Below are 23,937 nucleotides of genomic sequence, written 5' to 3'. Positions count from 1 at the left end.
TTGGTTCAGCTACCAGTCCACATCTACTGTCCTTTACCTGGACTATCTCCCTCATGGCTGCCTGCTTTCTCAGCTGGTGAGCCAGCAGGTGGCTAGTCTCCTCTCCATGTTTAAAAAGGGTCCCCCCTGTCTGGCGGAGTTGGTGCACTGCCTTCCTAATGGATAGCAGATTAAAGTCCATTTGTAACTTTTTCCTCGGCCAGAAACTCTACGGTCGGGGCCTCAGAGTATTTTCTGTCGACCTCTAAGATGGAGTTGGTCAGTTGCTGCCTAGCTGCCCACTCCTCCCTGTCTCTACAAGCTTTATGCCTGATCAATTGCTGTCCCCTCTGTCTCCTCTTTATCCTTTCCTGCGCTCTGCTGCCCTAGCCCCTTCCTTCCTGTAAGCTGGTTCGCTTGCTCAAAGCGAGGCAGTACTGTCCCGCTCAAAAAATTATTCATGTCTATCAATTCATCGCGGTCAGTTCCTTGGTCAGGAATATTTTCAATCCCTCTCGAGGTGTGTGGGGAGCGGGTGTGTGTGCGTTGTTCGGGTCATCAGTCTCCCTCTCTCGTGGATGGTTGGGGACCCCTTGCCTCGTAGGTCCACCGATTCGCTCGCTGCTCTTGCCTTTTTCCATTGCTTCTGGCTTCCCTGTGGCTTCTCGGGCTTCCACTTGATGGCATATTGCTCTTTTTCTCTTCCTTTTCTGTTTAAAGGTAGAATAAGTCTGAATTTTCAAGCTAAATTAGTTCAAAAGTGCCTATTTTACTGTATTCTGGAGGAGAGCCACCTGATGTGCGACTGCTCAGCACATCCCTGTCACTGGAAGCCATTCAGTATCAATTTGCCTTTCTTTCTATGCTATCTATGTCCGAATGTTTGGAGTCGCCAGGTATCAAATGATACCACCACAAGTTTCAACCGGCTATCAATCAAAGAGCCAAACACCAGTTTGTTAGTTCAAGGTCAAGGGTACTTTATTTACACACAATTAGTCATGCAACATAAACACTACTAGTTAACTACACCTATTAGCTAAGACAACCTGTACTTAACTTCGGGCACCCGGCTTAGGTCAGAAAACAGTGGCCGCTGTTCAATTCTGGATCTATCGGGTTCGAAGGAGTAACTGCTGCTCAGCTGGGCTCATCCGTCTGGTAGCGGGCGTTGAATTTGGACTCGCTTCTAGTGTTGCTGCAATTGGAGATGGCCGTGACCGGGGTACCAGGGCCAAAAGAGAGTGAACATATGGCGAACTCTTCTTCTTATTCTCAGGGGGTTTTCGCGCTCTTTTGGGTGGTCCTTCGATTTGGGCCTTACTAATTGGGTGATCCCTGATCACTCCGTTCGATTCCTTAGCCAATAAGTGGGCGGGGATCTGGATGGCTGGGCGTGTCCCAAGTGGTCACTGACCCCGTTGTTTGCATTTCCCTTGAACAGGGAGTGGCGCCGAAATTTCTGGGACTGTCCCGGTTGCTTGAGTACCAGTCCTTTGTTTTGGAGAAGATGGGCCATCATATGCTAATCGGCCTGATTAACATGCTAATAGGACGGAGTTTCGATACCGTCTGGACTTTTGCTGACAAATATGCATTTCAGGCTCTGAGCCTGCCTGATTCTTGGCTTGTCCATTTTACCCGCCAGTCTTTGCGAGTTCCTCTGCACCTAGTTGGAAGTGGCCATCCCAGATGGCTACACTTCCAAACCCATGACCGCTATCATTTTGAAGGACAAGGGCTGAAAACACATGGGAATGCCACCACCTTAGAGTTCCTCCGCAAGCCACTCACCATCCTGACTTGGGAATATATCGCTGTTCCTTCACTGTTGCTGGGTCAAAATCCTGGAATTGCCTTCCCAACAGCAATATGGATATACCTGCACTCCATGGACTGCAGCAGCTCGAAAAGGAAACTCACCGGGATGAGAAGGATGAGGCATGTTTTGAAATTGCATGTGTTTGTTCGGGCTGAATGGCCTGTTATTGACTTATAAATACTTTGAAATAATTTGTAAATGTGAAATGATGCAGACATTGACTGTAAGATGAATGGGCGGCACGGTGGTGCAGTGGTTAGCACTGCTGCCTCACGACGCTGAGGACCCATGTTATACCCGGCCCCGGGTCACTGGCCGTGTGGAGTTTGCAGTTTCTCCCCGTGTTTGCGTGGGTCTCCCCCCACAACTCAAAAAGATGTGCAGGACAAGTGGATTGGCCACTCTAAATTGCCCCTTAATTGGAAAAATTATATAATTGGGTACTCTAAATTTATAATTTAAAAAAAGACAGTAAGATGAATAACCAAAGAAGACCCATTTAAGATGTTTGGCAAAAAGAACCAAAGGCATGTATTTTGTGAGATGTTGTGAATGGATTTCATTGTCTGACAGTGTGGTGGAAACAGATTCAGTAAGAACATAACATAAGAAATAGGAGCAGGAGTCGGCCATTTAGCCAATGATAACGTTTGAAAGAGAATTGGATACATATATGAAGGGAAAATATTGCTAGGCTGTGGGAAAGAGTCAGCGAATGAGATTACTTGACGGGCTCAATCAAGGAGCCAACACAGGTGTGATGAGTCTTCTTTATCTTTCAATGATTCTATGATTTTTTTTTTGTTAAATTAAGGAGCAGTTTAGTGTGGCCAATCCACCTAACCTGCACATTTTTGGGTTGTGGGGGTGAGAAAGGGGGGCGGTGAAGAAATGTGTGCAAACTCCATATGGACAGTGACCTGGGGCCGGGGACGAGCCCGGCGGCGCTGTGAAGCAGGAGTGCTAACCACGGCGCCACTGCTGCTCTAATGATTCTATGATAAGAACCAATGGTCCTTGTTCTGAATGCATGAATTACCTTTATCCCAAGTCCATCTTGATGGGATTAAAAACAGTAAAATTATCTCCAAACATGAGGCAGTGGTATGTCTATGATGGCAAATAGCATTCAATCAAGTTTAGATATAATGGTATTAATAACTTAATGGAGGAACATGACATAGCCACGAAAGCAGAGCAGGCAGAGTCTGTAACGTTTAACACTTTCTACTTTTCATAGAATAAAATGAGCAAGGTTCCCACTGCTGTCTAGTGGACTGCCTAGGAAGTTGTAAGTCAATGTCCCCAGTTTTATTGACGAGAAGTATTATTGTTAAAAATTTAATACTTTTTTTTTCAGAGAAGGCAATGGATCCACCCGGCATTATCACATAAAGCTGACCCAGGGAGCTCACAGACAGTTCTATCTGGCAGAAAAACATTTGTTCAACAACATTCCTGAATTAATTGAGTACCATCAGCACAATGCAGCAGGTATTGAAATAAAATACATCTTGTTGGTGATGATTTAACAAGTTCATCATGATTGAAATGACATCTAGTAATTAGCCAGTTTAGCTCAGTGGGCTAGACAGCTAGTTTGTAATGTAGAGCGAGGCCAGCAGGGCGGTATCAATTCCCGTACTGGCTGAGGTTATGATGACTTTGCCTTACCGTTACTTAGCAATTAGCACGGAGGTAAAGAGTTTGAACAACGTGGGGAAGGGGGAAAGGGGGGTGCAGTGGGTAAGCAGAAACAAAAGCAAAGGGACAAGGTATAGAGGGAAAAGAAAGAGTCAATCAGGAAAGCAGTAACCAGCTGATCAAAAGGAGAGAATATGAAAGAGTAAGATTGTGAAAAGAATTAGAGGCAGGATTGAGTATGTAATTGATGAAACAAAACCTTTGAATCAGATTACTGAATGGAGTGGAAAGACCCACAGAAAAAAGTGGTGGGATGGGGTTGGTAGCATTAATTAAGCATCTTATCACAGTACTAGAACATCATAATATTCTAAGGGTTGGCATTATATTTCATCTGGATAAAGCTTAGAGGTAGGTAGGCGATTGTATAATTTCCGATGTATATCACTGTCGACCAAACGTAATGGTGGAGTGGCTTCTAGTGGCAGCCAATAAGTGGGCGGAAACGGGGTGGCTCCTGCTTGAAGCCGTTGGTTTTGGTCCCTTTTACCCAATCTTTGGGGGATTCTGGCAGAAGAGTTGTGCGGAGATGTGAGGGGGATTTGTTCTCCCCCAGATGGGCATGTCTGTGGGTTACCAAACTCGATAGAAGACAGTGAGAGCCCTTGTTAAGGGGTTAAAGGAGACTCGTGGTGCAGCATCAATTATAAAAATGGCGGAGGGGGAAAAGGTCATTGTTAATGCGCATAATTATGGATGAATTTTGGCAGCAGCATAAAAAAATGCAGTGACTGGTCTAGGACAATTGAGGGGGAAGTGGCACCTCTTCGCAGGACTTTGGAATGGGTGGAGAAGAGCCTCGACTGCAGGGGCAATGATCCAGGAGGTAGAGAAGGTGGTGTCAGGCCAGCATGATCAGATTGTGATGCTGGAAGCGGAGATGGTGATCCTGTGTAATATGCTGCAAGCAAGGGTGGAGGACCAGGAAAACGGGTGCAGGCGTGAAAATATGAGGATTTGGGGCTTGCCGGAGAGAGTGGAGGGAATGAGTGCGATGGGCCATGTTGCGAGGATGTTGGCCAGGTTGGTGGACGAGAAGGTGCTGGACAAGGCCCCGGAGGTGAATTGGGCCCAAAGGTCCCTGAGGAAGAGGGCAAGAGCAGGGGAGCCTTGCAGGCAGCGATTGTACGTATGCACAAGTTCCAGGACAAGGAAAAGATTCTGAGGTGGGCCAGGGTGTGATTGGGAAAGGTTGTTATAGAGGCAGTTGCACTCCCCTTTGTTGTATTTTTTGTATCTTTGTATTGAAATTAAATTGCTGCTTTTTTTTGCAGATGGGGGCCCTTCGGTGTTGGGGGTATAGTGTTTAATTGTATTTCTCGCTTGGTTATGCTCTGTGCAGTGCATGAGGGGTTGGTGTGGACTGGAGTGGAGTGGTGAGGTGGCTCGAGAATGCTCTGTATTGGGACCATTTTGAGGTGATGTTTCTCAAATTGGGTTGGGTGCCGTCTATGGGGGAAAAGGGCCTGGGTGCGGGTTATGGGGGAAAAGGGCCAGGGAGGAGGTCTGGAGAGAAGCAACCGTGGGGGCTGCAGGTGGGAAGGGTAAAGGGGGTGGGGATGGTGGGTTTTTGGGTTAGGACCTTTAGGTGGGAATTGCCATGCTAGCAAGAAATACTAGAAAACGGAAGTGAAGTGTTGGGGGGGGGCGTTCCGGGGGTTAGCCAGCGTGGGGGTGGGCGGTGGGGAGGCTGTGGAGCGGGCGGGAAGTGACGTGGCAGCTATGGCGGGTCAGTTTGGTCATGGGCGGGGGGGAAATCTTGGGTGGGCCCAATACAGAGTGGGGATGGGGGGTTGGAGCCTAAGGGTGATGATGGCGAACCCTAGGGGGAAGGAGAGGAGGAAGCCTCCAGTGAGAATCGTGACATGGAATGTCTGCGGGCTAAATGGGCTGGTTAAGCGGGTGTTGGTGCGCTTGAAAGGTTTGAGTTTCCTGCTGGAGACCCACCTCTGGGTGAAAGAAAAGGTAGGTTGAGGAAGGGGCAAGTGTTCCACTCGTGGTTTGACTCGGACGTTGAGGTGGGGGTCACCATATTGTTGAACAAGAAAATGGGGTTTACGGGGGCTAGGGAAGTGCGGGACCGGTGGCGGGGGGGGGGGATTGACTTTTTTTGTGGTGAACCGGGCGGTGCTGATGAGGGTGGTAGGTGCAGTTTGTGCGGGAATAGTGTTTCGGACCACGCTCCGCACTCCGCAGTATCTACATGTGAGACTTCGTTCGGGTCAGGCGCAGAGGCCTGGATGGAGGTTGGATTCGGGGGTTTGGGCGACGAGTTCTGTGGGAAGATGGCAGTGGCGATTAAGAATTCTGTTGAGCTTAATGCGAATGAGGATGTATCGGCAGTCACATTTTGGGAGGCCTTAAAGGGGGAGGCCCAATGGGAAATTATTTTGTTCAAGACCCATACGGAGAGGATGGAGAGGGAGGAGCATCAGCGACTGTTGGATGAGATGGTTGTCATGGAATGGAGGTACTCTGTGGCCCCCACGAAGGAGTTACTGACGGAAAAAAAAGTTGCAGGGACAGTTTGAACGGTTGATGATTGGAAGGATGGTGGGTCAGCTGTGGAGGGCGCGTGGGTGCAGTCTGACTATGGGGAGAAGGCGAGTCACATGCTGGCCCACCAGCTGCAGCAAAAGGCAGCGACGAGGGAAATTCTTCAGGTTCGGGGGGTAGGGGAGTGGCAGTGGTGGAGATGAGGAAGTTGCTGGCTACGCTGGCACAGATGTCAATTTCGCTGATCACAAAAATGGGGAAGGATCCATTGGAGTGTGGGTCCTATAGGCCCATTTCGCTGCTGAATATGCATGTGAAAGTCCTGGCAAAGATATTAGCGAGAACATTTGATGGGTGTATGCCAGAGGTGGTCTCGGAGGATCAAACAGGATTTGTGAAGGGGAGGTAGCTCTCTAATAACGTTAGGAGGTAATTAAATATATTTATAACCCTTTGGACACTAAGGGACAATTTAGCATGACCAATCCACTTAGCCTACACATCTTTGCACTGTGGGAGGAAACCAGAGCACCTGGAGGAAGCCCACGCAGACACTGGGAGAACAGGCAAACTCCACACAGTCACCCAAGGTCAGAAGCGAACTCAGGTCTCCTGCACTGAGGCAGCAGTGCTAACCACTGTGCCACGGGTCTTTTAAAAAAATATATTTTATGGGGTTGTAAAACTCCAAAGGCTCGTTGGTAAGAAAGAAACTAAGTCTTTACTTCCAGGCAGAACTTTATTCCAACTCTCATAAAACACTCTCAGAGCATCACCTGTTTCCATCTTGTATGCACCCAGCAATGTGCTTAACCTATTGACCTCTAATTACTCATTTACTAATAACTATTTCCTATCCTAATGTTTGTTACCCATCCTTAGTTGCCCTTGAGAAAGTGGTGGTGAGCTGTCTTTTAGAGCTGCTGCAGTACACCGGGTGTAGGTGCTGATAGGAAGGGAATTCCAGGATTTTGAACCAGCAACAGTGAAGAAACAAATAGATGTTCTGTGGCTTGAAGGGGAGCTTGCAAGTGTTGTTGTTCTCGTGCATCTGCTGCCCTTATCCTCCAGGTGGTGAAGGTTGTGGGCTTGGAAAAGGTCAAACGAAAGTTAGCGAGTTACTGTGGTGCATCTGGGAGATGGTACACACTGCTACCACTGTGTCGGTGGTGATGGAAATGAAATTTCAAGGTGTTGGATGGGGTGCCAATCAAATGGGCTCCTTTGTCCTGCATGGCGTTGAGCTTCTCGAGTCTTGTTGGAGCTGCATCCATCCCGGCACGAGGAGAGAATTCAATCACACACCTAACTTATAACTTTGGATGTTGGACAAGTTTTGGGGAGTCGGGTGGTGAGTTGCTCACTACTGAATTCCCATCCTCTGATCTGCTCTGGTAGCCACATCATTTATATGGCTAGTTCCACTCAGCTTCTGGTCAATGGTAATAGTTAATAGTGAACAGTAATCATTACCTGGCATGTGTATGCCACTAACATAACTTACCACTTAATGGTCCAGGCTTTGGACTGTTTCAATATCTGAGGAGTCGCAAATGGACTGAACATTATGTAATCATCAATGAATATCCTCACTTGTGAACTTATGATGGTGGGAGGAACTGAAGATGATGGAGTTATGGGTTGATGCCTTTGAGCATCACTCTCTAGGAAGGGTGTGAAAGCACTAAACACGCGTATAGAAAAGATTCACAAGAGTGATGCCAGTGATGAGGAACTTCAGTATCATAGAAAGCTTGGGGAAGTTGGGACTGTTCTCCTTAGAGAAGAGAAGGTCGGGAGGAGATTTGATAGTCGTATTCAAAGTCATGTCCTGATAGATTAGATTGGGAGAAACTGTTCCTAAGGATGTAAGGAATGAAAACCAAATGGCACAGTTTTATGATAATTGGCAAAAGAAGCGATGTGAGGAAAATCTTTTTCACGCTGAATGTAGTGAAGGTATGAAAACTATGGCCTGAGAATGTGACAGAGGCAAGATCAGTTGAAGCTTTCAGGAAAGAATTGGATCATTATCTGAATTGCAGGGCCCTGGAGGAAATGCATGGAAGCAGCATCAGGTGCATTACTCCTCCAGTGGGCCAGCACAGACACGGCAGGCTGAATGGCATCCTCCTGTGCTGTAATCATTCTATGATTCTACGTGTAGATGATAAGAAACTGATCCTATTGGTAGAAAGGTCAAGAACCGGGAACACCTATTTGAAGTGATTGGCTAACATTTTCACACAGTGTGTGGTTAGGATCTAGAATGCACTGCCTGAGGGTGTGATGGAGGCAGAGTCAATCATGCCTTTCAATAGGGAATTGAATGATTGTATGAAGAGAAAGAGTTTATAAGGGCCATGGGGCAAAGGGGAGGGAGTGGAACTAAAAAGTTGATCTTGCAGAGAGTGTACAGACACATTGGTGCAACAGCCTCCTTCTGAGCTGGAAACCATTTTATTAGTCTAATTTTTGGGCTTCATCTTCAAGCACAGTGCTTGCTATGTCTGCAGCTGCAGGTGTCATTACCAGTTGCTTTGCCATGGTGCGAGGTTTCCTGACTTCATAACTCTGTAATTAATTATGTATGAAGCTCCAAGGGCCTTAAAGTTGTCATCAGCAACAGATAAGTGCAAAATTGGGTTGGGTCCCGAAGGTTGGCCAGTTGGTAAAAATGGGTCCCTGGAAAAAAAGTTTGTAGAACACTGGGCTATATCACAGGTGGATGGTTAGCGACCTCCAACCAGCAGGTGCCGGTACAGGCACCCCATGCGGTCTCTAGCCCAAACATGTGACCTGTACTCCGATATAAGGGGAGATCCATCCGGCCATCTTCAGAAGAAGATTGAGAGGGTAATAAGACATAACTGTGAATGGTCAGTGCTAGGTTCAAGTTGTAGAGGAGTATGTAGCAGACTCCATGATAACGTGCACTGTATCAGATTACTATCTTACCACACGAGACTCAATAAAGTTCCTGCTTTGGACAAGTTGAAGTGTTTGGTGGATTCCTTCGGAAAGTACAACGGACCAAACACAACAAGTTTTTTTACTGACCCTCTTGGCAGCTTCTACTGGGTTACTTCAAAAAGCAACCCGAGAGTTGCTGCAATTCTGACCTGAACAAATTAGCCAGCAATCCCAGACTGCTGTTTCAAATCCCAGGCAAAACAATAAATGGGGTCATCGGTTGTATTTAAATGGCATTTAGGTGTCAGAAATATGATGATATTTGATGACTACGAAAGATGATGTAACTCACCAAGGTCCTTCGACAGCACCTTCCAAACCTGCGACCATTACCATTTAGAAGGACAAGGGCTGCAGATGCATGGAATCACCACCTGCCAGTTCCCCTCCAAATCACTCACCTTCCGGACTTGGAACTGTTGCTGAGTCAGAATCATTAACAGCAACGTCGGTGTACCTGCGCTAGAAGATCATCAGCGGTTCTAGAAGGCAGCTCACCACAACCTTCTCGTGGACAATAAATATTGGCCTAGACAGTGACATCTATATTCTGTGAGAAAAGAATGAAGAAAAACTTCTCACATTTTTGGAAAATGCTGGGGCTTCCGAGCTCTTGTGAGGTTGCAAGCAGGCTTAATTTTTCTGAGAAATTGAGCACATTACAGAGATGCCGTGATGGAGAGCGAGGGAACTTGCTGAGGGAATCGAAGATGTTTGTGAGAGTGGGAGAGTAGGGGACGTGTGAGAAAAATTGTCATTCTATAACTTCTCCCCAGAGATGTCTTGTGTAACCCCAAATTGGGAACCGCTGGTATATAATTTGGACTTGAGCAGAGAGTATGATAGAAATCAACTGAAAGCACAAAGGTGAGAGCTTTGCCAAAGTGGCTGAGAAAGATTCGAAGAATGAAGTCAGGATGACGAAATGGCCTACAAATAACGTATAAAATTTCAATGTAGCGAAGTGTACTGCAATGAATTTTAAAAGAAAATTGTAAAAATTCGCAGAAAAAGAAATGAATGGGAGGACAAAAGGTACAAATGCTGGAACTCTCAAATAGCAGCAGGAAATACTGGAAGTACTCCACATATATGGAAGTGTTGCGATTCCAGCTCACCATCCTGAGATGTTAACACTGGGTGCAATCTACCGGCCGCGTCCTGCCAGAATTGGAGCAGGACACGGCTGGTAAATGCCGGGAGAGCCCTCCCCCGGGATTCCCCACGGCTGGTATGCCCCATGCGATCTAATCGGATCTTGTGAAATGAGTCCCAGCAATTCGGAATCCAGTCTCGCACAATTAATTCAAACCGGCTCCTGACAACAATCAATCTCCCCAAGGAGACCCCAGCAGGGCACTGTGTGTACCGCCGCGGGCAGGCTCTCAGCGTGTGCCGCCGCGGGCAGGCTCTGAGCGTGTGCCGCCGCGGGCAGGCTCTCAGCGTGTACCGCTGAGGGCAGGCTCTCAGCGTGTACCGCCGCGGGCAGGCTCTCAGCGTGTACCGCCGCGGGCAGGCTCTGAGCGTGTGCCGCCGCGGGCAGGCTCTCAGCGTGTACCGCCGAGGGCAGGCTCTGAGAATGTACCGCTGACGTTGTGTACAGCCGAGGGCAAGCTCTGAATGTGTGCCGCCGAGGGCTGGCTCTGAGTGTATACCATTGAGGGCAGGCTCTGAGGGTGTACCACTGAGGGCAGGTTCTGAGTGTGTACCACCGAGGGAAGGCTCTGAGCATGTACCGCCGAGCGCAGGCTCTGAGAATGTACCGCTGACGTCGTGTACAGCCGGGGACAAGCTCTGAGCGTGTATCGCCGAGGGCAGCTCTTAGCATGTGCTGCTGCGGACAGGCTCTGAGCATATGCCGCTGAGGGCATGCTCTGAACGTGTACCGCCGAGGGCTGGCTCTGAACGTGTGCCACCTGATAGACATCAATTCAGACGAGACGCTGAGAAGCAGTGAACCGATGCTTTAATAAGCTAAATATGTGCCGACCTGTAGCTCCTCCCACGCTGCAGGGCTGACCCAGGTCAACTGGCTTTATACCTCCACAGCTGGGCGGAGCCAACAGCAGCACCAATAATAACATTCCAACAGTACAACAGCAACCACCAATAACAGAACAGCAATAACAATAAGTATATACAACAGTGGAGATAACAATACTAATCGAACAGTAGAACATATATACAACAGCCTTACGTAGTCATACGTGGCTCACCACACCACCGAGGGCTGGCTCTGAGCGTGTACCACCGAGGGCTGGCTCTGAGTGTGTACCACCGAGGGCTGGCTCTGAGTGTGTACCACCGAGGGCTGGCTCTGAGTGTGTACCACCGAGGGCTGGCTCTGAGTGTGTACCACCGAGGGCTGGCTCTGAGTGTGTACCACCGAGGGCTGGCTCTGAGTGTGTACCACCGAGGGCTGGCTCTGAGTGTGTACCACCGAGGGCTGGCTCTGAGTGTGTACCACCGAGGGCTGGCTCTGAGTGTGTACCACCGAGGGCTGGCTCTGAGTGTGTACCACCGAGGGCTGGCTCTGAGTGTGTACCACCGAGGGCTGGCTCTGAGTGTGTACCACCGAGGGCTGGCTCTGAGTGTGTACCACCGAGGACTGGCTCTGAGTGTGTACCACCGAGGACTGGCTCTGAGTGTGTACCACCGAGGTGCAGGCTCTGAGCGTGTACCACCGAGGGGAGGCTCTGAACATGTACCGCCAAATGCAGGCTCTGAGCATGACCGCTGAGGGCAGGCTCTGAACATGTACCGCCAAATGCAGGCTCTGAGCATGAACTGCCGGGGGCAGGCTCTGAGCGTGTACCATCAATGAAAGGCAGTGGGAGATGACACTCAACGGGGAAAGGTGTCTGAGGGTTTGGGGGAACAGGAAGACTTGGAGGGTCAATACATAATTTCCTGGAACTGCAAATTCTTTGGATATAGCTACAAAGAAAAGCGGTTGAAATCAGGTTGCAACAGAGCAGAGAGAAAATATTCCCTTTGGCAGAAGAAGCAGATGACAAAGATTTGAAATGATTGGCAAGACAATCAAAACAGACTTGATGAGAAAATGATTTTGCACAGCAAATAGTTATAATCTGAAATGCACTGCTAGAAGGAATGATTGAGACAGATTCAATTGTGGCTTTTGTGGAATTGGATAAGCGCCTGAAGGTTAAAATTCGCAGGGCTAATGGAAAAAGGCAGGAGTGACTATTATTAAATTGCTCATGCAGAGTTCCAGAATGGATTTGATGAGCCAAATGGCTGCCTCCTGTGCTGTAACCATTCTAAGATTCTATAAAAAGTAATTAAATGTTTTTAGTTTTACGTCTAAGCTGCATTGCTTACAAGTACAGATGGTAAAAATGTAAACGTCACCACGGTGCCAGAGGAACATCGGCTCCTCTCCCCTTTTCGACAGAGCTGACTGGTGGTGATCTAACCTGAGGGTCACCGCACCTCGGGCGAGGGGCAAGATTGAGAAGGCATGGATAACCTCAACCGGTACAGGAATTTAACCAATGCTGTTGGCATCGCTCTGCATCATGAACCACCTGTCCAGCCAACTGAGCTAAGCCGACCCAAATATGTACTTGGTTATACTTAACTAAACTTAACATAGTTAAAGGACCGTGCGTAGCATCAGGTGTTCCATTATATAGAAAGAAGAAATTAAAGGCACAAAGGAGACAAATTAAATATTCTTCTTCCTGTTTTTGCATGAAAAATAAATATTGGAACATCATGTGACCCTGCACCTGATCTCTCTGGAAGTGTGCCAGCTACCAAATTAGAAGGTGGCGATCTTGAGGTGTGTACGGTTCCAGCCTAAGAAAGACATGTAAATTTTGGGCCGAGCATCAATTGTAGGGCACTGAATAAAAGTAAATGTATAAAATGAATAAAAGTAATGCATTTATTAACATCATGAAATATTGTCTTAGGTCTTGTCACACGATTGCGATATCCAGTTGGCCGTAAAGGACGATCTGCACCTACAACTGCTGGCTTTAGCTACGGTAATGTAACTGCTTAAATTTGCAGTCGTCCAGAATCTGCTAAATCTTTCTTAAATTGTAACGTATTCGCCGTAGCTAATGTATAGCTAATGCTATTTTTCCTCTAGCTATTAAGTTAAATATTTGCAAATCGTCTGATCCAATTCAATCAATAGGAATGCAAACAAAACCCAGTCTATTTGTTTCGAACCAGAGCTAGGTGCTGTTCATTAAGTTGATCGCTGCTACCTTCTGATTTGATTCCTTAGTAACCTTTCAATTTTTTTAATCTTTGAAGAACCAGGATTTTTGGTTTTCTACTCTGAAAAATGCCATTGAAATATGTGTTCTCTTACTGTCATGATTGCCTCATCTGAACTGGAAAAATAAATACCTTGTGTTGCGACACCCTGGGCTAGTGTCCGGTCAATTCCAGCCCCACTTGACCCAGAGTCGTAACACAATTGAATTAACCAATAATTCTTAGTAAAATAGCCGAAGTCTTTGGCCCTTGGCTGCTCAATAATTACAGTAACGTGCTTGTAAATTTAAACACAATTACTGTTTATTGATCACATGAATTAGTGAAATATGCAGTAAATACAACTGATTGACTACTGTCTAATTTTTAATCCCCTACTTTAACTTGCCCCCCACCCTCTACATATATATACACACACACACACACACACACATACACGCACATATGACAGACAGACACTGAGGGGAGGGGTGAAGATAAGAAGTAAAAGGAAGAAGAGTCTTGGTTTCAGATAGTTGTCTTTAAGCAGACCTTCCTTCTGAAAGTAAGTTTTCATTTCCAAGTTTTGTTTCCAGCCTGTAATGGTTTCACTGTAGATATATTCATTCAGGTTCTCTGTAGGTTCAGAAGTACATCAATTTGCAGCCTTTCTGGAGAAATGGAGTGAGAGAACATGTCCTTCCCCTTAGTGTCCAGGATTCAAACTGAGCTCCTTGAATCTCTGAAAATCACTCCACTTGAATAGGACCAAATCCCCACCTGTTACTGGCAGAATACGGCTTTTCAATTGAACTACATCCCACCCCACCTCTCGGGTGCCAAAAAGTCTGGGTCTTGCTGTCCAAAGCTAGCAGCACAATATACTACGTTGCAACTTCGTGAATTCCTCCTCCTCTTTGCTGCTTGACAGAAAGATACATGTTCATTAAACATTCATCGATCAAAAATGATATCGGGGGAAATAAGGGAATGAACAGGAAGGACCCTTACACTTGAAATATATTTGTTTAATTTGAGTGTCGTAGTACAAATTCTTTTAGCCATTTTACATTGCAGATTACAAGGACATGTACATTTTAGAACATGATTTAAAATACTTTGAATGTTTTTGCTTTACAAAATATTGCTCAAGTTCTGACCTTCTGATGTCTGGAATTCAGCTAATATTTGCAACAAAAATATATAACCTGCTTTTATTTATTCAAATGCTGGTTCCTATTATTTACATGTTCTCTCTGTTTAATGCATTGTTATAATATTTTTGACATAAGTATCCGTACTTTGACTAAGGCAACATACACTGGCAAAATTGAAGTTATGTTGATGAACGTCATCTGTCATAGCTTTGAAAATTTCTGTTCAGCTGACATAATTAACATGTTTAATGATTGCTCTCGCAGATAAATGGGAAATAAACCCATCTGAGCTGACGTTTATGAAAGAGCTGGGAAGTGGACAGTTTGGAGTGGTGCGTTTAGGAAAGTGGCGGGCTCAACACAAAGTAGCAATTAAAGCAATTCGTGAAGGTGCAATGTATGAAGAGGATTTCATAGAAGAAGCCAAAATCATGATGTGAGTGACAGCACATTAATTTATGATACTTTTCTTCCGATTCAGGAAGTTTATCCAGTAAGTTGTTGAACCATTGTGACTTACAATCCCACATTTGATTCCAAGCCTATACTAAATTAGCTGCTGACAGGCATTTGCAGGTGAAAGTCAGCCAGAATTGTTGTTTTTGATAACTTATTGGGTGAATCTGTGTTTGTATAGCTTCTGAGGCCAGAATTGGGCTCAGCATTGATGCTTCCTGCAATAATAATATCCACTTTTTAAACTTGCACACGGGCTACACTATTTGGATAATATAACCAAGGGTGTGAGGGGCTATGGAGACCCCTCCACGCATTAGGAAGAGAGGAGGGGGAAAATGTGCAAGTTTATAAAAGTAGCAAAACACCTATAAGTGTGTGCGCCATAATAAAGTTTAAAGATTGTAGCCAGAAATTTGGAGTTGAAAAAATAATCCAGGATAAAGCGTTAAAATGCCAAAATCCTCGTTCTATTGTTAACGCTACCCCATATTGCAAACTGTGATGCATTCAAAATTGAGTCTGCTGGCCTTGGAGGTTAAACCAAAACATAGAGTTTTATTTTGAAGATGTTAATACTCCAGGCTGCGATATTAGACTGCACGTTTGCCTGCACCAATGACCAATGATGTCATCTCTGACGCCATGCAATAATTCTCAAAGTGCCTGCGTTCAGCAACAAGGCTGCTTGTGAAGAAACGCAATGAATACATGACATTTCCTCCCCCTGTAAATCAAAGGTGCCTGACACAATAAATAGCACAATATTAACAATCAATAAGAAATTTAACAATCTGTTAACAACAATAGTCAATACATCAGACATTCCAGAGGTCATTGTTCCCTGTGTGGTTGTTAGCGAACCTCGGGAATCTACTTTTTAGTACTTGCTGCAACCGCTGGTGTCTTTGGCTTGGTGTGAGCATCATCAGTGGTTATCTTAACTGGAGGCGACACAGAGATCTGAGGATGACTCGGTGTTTGATTCACAATTGAAGTGTTGTTTTCCCCCATCGGTTCAGTTAGTGTCAGATTCTCAGGAAGGTCCAGGTCGTCTCTTGGCACAGCTGGATTTCGACTCTCAGTTCTGCCTCTGGCGGACTGGTTCTTCTTGAAAAATATTTTATTCAAGGCATTTTCATATAAACAAACAAAAGCAGAAGAACAACCAAACAGCATTATAAACAACCAACACCCACTCCAACCCCTCGCTTCCCTAATATCGCTCCCTCCTCACCCCTCCCCAGTAGTAATTCATCCTGTTTGGTAGCGCCAGGGCCCACCCACCCACCCCAGCCCTCCTAACCTGCGGGGTCTTCTCTGCCCACACATATCCAGAGATCAGCGCATTGACCTTCTTAAAAAACGACTTGGGGACGAAGATTGGGAGGCTCGGGAGCACGAACAGAAACCTTGGCAACACCGTCATTTTTACTTTGTGTACCCTCCCTGCCAGCGATTGCGGCAGCTCATCCCACCTCTTGAAATCCACTTTCATCTGCTCCACCAGCCGAGCCAGATTCAGGGTACAGCTGCTCCCAGCCCTGTGTCACCTGGATACCCAAGTGTCTAAAGCACACTCCCACCACCCTAAACGGCAACTCCCCCAACCTCCTTTCTGCCCTCTAGTCTCAATCAGGAACCGCTCGCTCTTTCCAAGTATTCAACTTGTATCCCGAAAACTGGTCAAATTCCTCTAAAATCTCCATGATGTGTCCGATACTGCCCAACGGGTCTGGAATGTACAGTAACAGGTCGTCCGCATACACTGAGCCACTGTGCTCGCAGAGCCATTTCCAGCAGCTCTATTGCCAAGACGAAGAGCAATGGGGAGAGCGGGAACCTCTGCCTCATCCCCCGATGCAGCCCGAAGTAGATCAAACTCACATGGTTCGTCCGCAAACCCATGACTGGTGCCTTAATGAACAACCAAACCAATCTACAAACCCCTGGCCGAACCCACCCAACATCCCCAGCAGATACTCCCACTCCACCCGATCGAACACCGTCTCCATGTCCATCACCACCACTACCTCCACCTCCTGCCCCTCCAAAGGCAGCGTGATTACATTGAGCAACCTCCTCATGTTCGCCGCCAACTGCCTCCCCTTCACAAAACAGGTTTGATCTTCGCCTATCACCCCCAGGATGCCATCCTCGATTCGTGAGGCCAGCACCTTTGCCAACAGCTTGGACCTGCAGGTCTACATTCAGTAATGATATCGAACAGTACGACCCACACTGCTCCAGATCCTTAGCCTTCTTTAAGATCAGGGAGATGGAAGCCTTTGACAAAGTAGGGGGGAATTCCACCCTCTCCCTTGCTTCCTTATACGCCCTCACCAGCAGTGGTCCCAGGTCTGCCCCAAGCTTTTTATAAATCTCCACTGGGAACCCGCCTGGCCTCAGCGCCTTCCCTGCCTGCATTGCCCCCCATACTGTCCATCACCTCCCTCAGCCCAATGGGGGTCCCCAGTCCTTGAACCAGCTCCTCCTCTACTGTGGGGAAACGCTAGCCCATCCAAAAAACACCGCATCCTGCTTGTCTTCTCCCCATACCCATTAGCTGTCCCTCTGGCCTCCATAACTGCTCCACCACCTTCCCTGTGGACACTAGGCCAAACTCCATCTGGATCCTCTGCTTCACCTTCAACAGCCTTACCCCCGGGTATCTCCTGTCCACCATCAAAATCTCGTCCACCAGTCTTGCCATCTCTGCCTGCTCTGCTTTCTCTCAGAGTGTGCCCGAATTGAAATGAACTCTCCCCTAACCACTGCTTTGATCACCTCCCACAGCGTGGTGGCCCTGACCACCCCCGTGTCGTTTAGCTCCACGTAGTCCTGAATTGTTGCCCTCACCCGCTCATACACCATCTCATCTGCCAATGACCTCCTGCAAAAAGGCCACTTCAGACACTTGAGGTGCGCAAACATATGTGACTGCTTAACCAGCACATTCAGCCCTCTCATGTTCTACGTGACCAGTCTGGCCGGTGGGGCTCCTCGCCCCCTTCCCCTGTCAATCAGACATATCCCTTTTTGAGCCAACCCTGCTATCATGGTGGTCCCTGGCCAAGGCCTCCAATCTCCCTACCTCCCCCTCTTGGCCCTCAAACACTTCGCCCTTCAGGCGGGGAAAAGATCGAAAAAAATCCGCCTTGATCGGGAACGACTGCTCACTCAATGGTCGCCACCGGAAGTACCCTGGTGGATTGGGTCTTGTCACCAAAAGTTGATCCGCATGCCTTCTCCATGTTACATCGTCTTGGGTTTGTATGGTGCAGGAGACCGGCCCTGTCTGTGCTAAGATGGTGGCAGGAATCCACTTTTCACTTGTGGTATAATTTCTTACCAGAACGTCTTGACCATGGTGAAAAACACAACATTTTGCCTTCTCCTCCACCATATGACCTGACCCTGCTGCTTTTTCTTGACAATTTCTATTGTCTTGGGTGGTTTTAGCAAATTGAATGCTGTCTGTAGATTACATTTAACCACACCAGAGTAACTTGGGTTGTTGAGTGCGCAGTATTCTTGTATGTAGGCAGGGATTGACTCAAACCTTTAGACAATGAGCCTTGTTCTCTGGTTACCTTTAACGAATGTTTAATCGTCTGTACAAAATGTTCTGCCAGCCCACTTGTGGCAGGGTGATGAGGAGTGGACCAGGTGTGCTGAATTATGTTTTCCTTCAACTAATTTATGAACTCTTGAGCTTTGAACTGTGGTCTGTTGTCGCTCCCCAGTTGTTCAGGGTTACCTTATCTGTCGAAGATTTCACCCAATCTCTCAATTGTTTTCTCCAATGACGTTGACTTCATGATGGCAGCTTCAGACCATTTCAAGTGAATATCGACTAGAATGAGAAACATGTGCCTTTCCAACGGTGCAGTGTAAACAACATGTACCCGTTTCCAGGTCTTTTGGAAAAATGGAAATGGAAAATCACTTATTGTCACAACTGGGCTTCAAATGAAGTTACTGTGAAAAGCCCCTAGTCGCCACATTCCGGCGCCTGTTTGAGGAGGCTTTTCTGGTCATTCCCACGGATGCAACGGGGCTAATGGTGGTCGGGGTTTCTGCACTTTTGCACAAGGCAGGCACATTTCTGCCTTCTACCTTCTCTATTTTGGCAACCAACTCCGACCACCAAAAATAGCTCCTAGCTATCTCCTTCACCCTTATGATACCACAGTGGCCTTCATATAATTGGTTTAATGCACGTGTTCTTAATAATGGTGGCTCTCATTTCCCAGAGGAGACAGCCTTCCTGTCCAGATAACTCACGTCTTTGGGTGGAATATGGCTTTAGCTCCGGGTTTGCTCCGGAAATCTTGCCTCGAAGCACCATGCGTGTAACCTCTGACAGTACAGATCACTAGTGGTATGCTTATTCACCTGTCCTGCATTACAGCGAGTGTTATCTACTTGCTCAAAGTAAAACATGTTTCCATATGAACTGCTTATCGACAAACTGTTTGGTAAGGGTGGTCGGGAGAGTCTCTCTGCATTTCCATGAAGGTTAGACTCACCATGCTTGAATGTGTATGTGTGTGCTAACAAGAGCAAGCCCACCTCTGCATTCAGTTTGCTGCCAGTTATTGGATCTCAGTATAAGGTCCAAATGGCTTTGTTAGTGGACGATGGTCTGTCAATAAAGTGAATTTGGTCCCAAAAAAAAGTTGGTAGAAGCATTTTCTTCCAAAAGTGACTCTGAGGGCATCTTTCTCTATCTACGCTTGATTGTTTTGAGCTTTATTCAAGGTCTTTGAGGCAAAGGCTATTATTGGCTTCTCTTTACCTGTGGGCATTATGTGGGAAACCACCACCCCCAATCCCATAAGGTAATGTGTTACATGCCAGTTGCAGGGGTAAGTTTGGGGTAAAATGCACCAGGACCTCTGACTTGAGTAGCGTCTCTTCGGCTTGCACGAATGCTCTCTCACATTGATCCCCTCGCTATTCCTGTGCTCGCATCACGTGATGACCCCCCCCCCCCCCCCCCCCCCCCCCCCGTCACTTTTTAACTTTACATTTTAGATTGTGCAAGGGGTTTAGAATGGTTGCCAGATTAGGGACAAACTTCCGTAGTAATTTAGTAAACCTAAGAAAGATCGAAGTTGGCTGACATTCTGAGTTAACTGTTTTGAATCCTGATCCACGTTTGTTTCAAGATGTGCTTGACTGAGGTCAATTTTACTGCCAGTGAATAGGTCATCAATCTGGGGTAGAGAGTACAAAGAACAAAGAACAAAGAAATGTACAGCACAGGAACAGGCCCTTCGGCCCTCCAAGCCCGTGCCGACCATACTGCCCGACTAAACTACAATCTTCTACACTTCCTGGGTCCGTATCCTTCTATTCCCATCCTATTCATATATTTGTCAAGATGCCCCTTAAATGTCCCTATCGTCCCTGCCTCCACTACCTCCTCCGGTAGTGAGTTCCAGGCACCCACTACCCTCTGCGTAAAAAACTTGCCTCGTACATCTACTCTAAACTTTGCCCCTCTCACCTTAAACCTATGCCCCCTAGTAATTGACCCCTCTACCCTGGGGAAAAGCCTCTGACTATCCACTCTGTCTATGCCCCTCATAATTTTGTATACCTCTATCAGGTCACCCCTCAACCTCCTTCGTTCCAGTGAGAACAAACCGAGTTTATTCAATCGCTCCTCATAGCTTATGCCCTCCATACCAGGCAACATTCTGGTAAATCTCTTCTGCACCCTCTCTAAAGCCTCCACATCCTTCTGGTAGTGTGGCGACCAGAATTGAACACTATACTCCAAGTGTGGCCTAACTAAGGTTCTATACAGCTGCAACATGACTTGCCAATTCTTATACTCAATGCCCCGGCCAATGAAGGCAAGCATGCCGTATGCCTTCTTGACTACCTTCTCCACCTGTGTAGCCCCTTTCAGTGATCTGTGGACCTGTACTCCTAGATCTCTTTGACTTTCAATACTCTTGAGGGTTCTACCATTCACTGTATATTCCCTACCTGCATTAGCCCTTCCAAAATGCATTACCTCACATTTGTCCAGGTTAAACTCCATCTGCCATCTCTCCGCCCAAGTCTCCAGACAATCTAAATCCTGCTGTATCCTCAGACAGTCCTCATCGCTATCCGCAATTCCACCAACCTTTGTGTCGTCTGCAAACTTACTAATCAGACCAGTTACATTTTCCTCCAGATCATTTATATATACTACAAAGAGCAAAGGTCCCAGCACTGATCCCTGTGGAACACCACTGGTCACAGCCCTCCAATTAGAAAAGCATCCCTCCATTGCTACCCTCTGCCTTCTATGGCCTAGCCAGTTCTGTATCCACCTTGCCAGTTCACCCCTGATCCCGTGTGACTTCACCTTTTGTACTAGTCTACCATGAGGGACCTTGTCAAAGGCCTTACTGAAGTCCATATAGACAACATCTACTGCCCTACCTGCATCAATCATCTTAGTGACCTCCTCGAAAAACTCTATCAAGTTAGTGAGACACGACCTCCCCTTCACAAAACCGTGCTGCCTCTCACTAATACGTCCATTTGCTTCCAAATGGGAGTAGATCCTGTCTCGAAGAATTCTCTCCAGTAATTTCCCTACCACTGAAGTAAGGCTCACCGGCCTGTAGTTCCCGGGATTATCCCTGCCACCCTTCTTAAACAGAGGAACAACATTGGCTATTCTCCAGTCCTCCGGGACATCCCCTGAAGACAGCGAGGATCCAAAGATTTCTGTCAAGTACTGCTCTGCATATAGTGCAGAATGAATAATGACTTTAAAATCGCCACAAATGTGTGATGGCTTTGACTTTTGAAGGCGTCTTATGTCGATGACATGACCCTAATATTCAATTGAAGATTGGAAAAATTCACATTTGTCTTTTTGGACTCTTAATCCATAATCTTCTAATCTCTGGAGTGTAACATCTAGATTGAAGAAATGTGTTTCCCCATTCTACCCAGTAACCAAGTCATCCAGGTAATGCTGGACTCTATCGAATCCACTGAAGATTTATTTCATAGTTTGTTGGAGCAAGCTGGGGCCGAAATGATGCCTAACAGTGATCTTTTTAAGTCTAAATAACGTGCAATCATCAATAAGTTTTGAATACTGATCTATATTCAGCCTGATTTTACTGCCAGCTAAATAGGTCACCAATCAGGGGTACAGATCACTTTTTTTCATCATGGATACAATCCATGGAGCCCAATCATTCACATTAATGGGTTCCCAGCTCACCGTTGAAGGCAATGGCATGATTTTACAAGACTTTGGGTAGACCTGGTCCAGAGTCTGTTGTGAGATTTACCTCTGCCCAATTTAGTTCTATCCTTTCCAGCCAAGTTATTTCCATTTAGCTAAAATTATTTTAAATATTTAAAAATGTAATTGAGGTACTAATCTACATGCCTGGGATTCAGTTTGTGGACAAATGCAATTAAACATTGGGTAGTCAGGCTTTTATACATTGTAAAATTTCACTTGTGTGCTAATATTTATTCTGATTTAGATAAAGGGAATTTTGCTGCAAATAAAAAATACTATTTTGCATCTTAATTCCCAATGCTAGTTGCAAACCGCTGCAAACTGGTGAGCAGGACCATGAAAAATTGTTTCTCCTGTGTCACCAGAAACATCCTGGGACCTGTCGGGTGTTGAAAAAGCCAGTTGCATCCCGACGGGCAGTGCAGTTATAAAAAGATGAAATTTGATTGGTGGGGTCACTGGCATCAGCCCGAACGTGGGATTCAGGAAGGTGGGTGTTGGAAAGATCAGAAGGGGTATGCAAATGATGGCAGCATGCCAAAGTATTAATGCAGAGACTGAAGGAGCAGGAGCTGGAGAGCTCCTCCTGGTTCCTTATTCTGGGAACCCCCCCCCAAAATTTGGATCTTGATGAGTATTAAGTGACCCTTATTGGACGTACAGATAGTACATATATATTAACACCAGGTGAGGTGGATATCATTGGATGGGTTGTGATATCCTTGTGACTGAATAGTCTTTCAACACTCATTCTTAAGGCTTGGGTGTGAATAATCTGGATGAGCTATACCCAGTACAAACTAAAGATCTTCAGGAAAAATGGGAAGTAAAAATACCAGTAAAAGCATGTGGAAAGAAGTAAATAAACAATTAAATTATTTATATATATATATATTGCATAATTACTCTTTGATGCTCAACTATATTAAGCAAGTCTAATGTTCCACAAATGTAATAATTGTGATGTAAAATATAATGCATGGATTAAAGAGTCAAAATTGCACTAATATGATTAATTTTTCTGTAGGAAATTATCTCATCCTAAATTAGTGCAATTATATGGAGTTTGCACACAGCAGAAACCAATATATATAGTGACTGAATTTATGGAACTTGGTTGTCTGCTGAACTACCTTCGACAAAGAAGAGGCCAGTTAAACAACGAAATGTTGTTGAGCATGTGCCAGGATGTGTGTGATGGTATGTCATATTTGGAGGCAAATGGATTCATCCACAGAGATCTGGTAATTATTTTAGTTACTTAAAACATTGCAAATTTATACCAGAAAGTTGTTGGACATCCAGAACCTAATACAAAATTAGACCCTATGATGATAGAGTGGAAACATTTATACAACATAACTAAATGTACTTTATCACAAAAGGTGTATGTAATGTTTGGTTATCATATTAGTGATTGTAAAAGGGCTAACTATATTGTCATCTATGCCACTCTTTGTTCTGTTCTTTGGGCTTGTTTTTCACTCCATATTACAGTATCCTTCCATCTGCACAAGGTGATGGATTGGGCACGTTGACCCAATCAGCAGCAAATACAACCCATTAGTGATGGGATAGCTTCACATGGTGCACTTTTGCTGATGGCTGAAGAGATCAATCTATAAGAAGCAGGTTCTGCCACATGTGAAGTGGTTATCTGGTGTCATTCTAGATTGTTGGTTTTGATGTTGATGTCTGTTGGAGCCACCAATTTCCTCTGTCTATATTTAGTGTTTCCCAGTTCGGGGAATCTGTTTATGGCCTTCATGTCACACTTGCTTGCATCCTTTTGTTGTTGCCAACTTTTGCCTTAGTTTAATTGCTCTGTTCTATCACCTTTG

At 46.0% G+C, this 23,937-nt stretch overlaps 1 protein-coding gene across 2 annotated transcripts in view; it reads left to right on the top strand.

Annotated features, from left to right (window-relative positions):
* Positions 1-23,937, top strand: part of tec (tec protein tyrosine kinase) — a 266,972-nt gene that overhangs the window by 187,766 nt on the left and 55,269 nt on the right. For both annotated transcript variants that reach the window (XM_072496724.1, XM_072496725.1), the window contains exons 11-14: positions 3,162-3,295; positions 12,916-12,990; positions 14,632-14,803; positions 23,124-23,340. In XM_072496724.1, coding sequence (XP_072352825.1) covers positions 3,162-3,295; positions 12,916-12,990; positions 14,632-14,803; positions 23,124-23,340 — 598 coding nt within the window. The remainder of the gene's footprint in view (positions 1-3,161; positions 3,296-12,915; positions 12,991-14,631; positions 14,804-23,123; positions 23,341-23,937) is intronic.

The sequence above is a fragment of the Scyliorhinus torazame genome, chromosome 3, assembly GCF_047496885.1.
Source record: "Scyliorhinus torazame isolate Kashiwa2021f chromosome 3, sScyTor2.1, whole genome shotgun sequence".
Lineage (NCBI taxonomy): Eukaryota > Metazoa > Chordata > Chondrichthyes > Carcharhiniformes > Scyliorhinidae > Scyliorhinus > Scyliorhinus torazame.
Note: the sequence above shows the minus strand (reverse complement) of the source record. Positions and strands in the feature narration are given on the sequence as shown.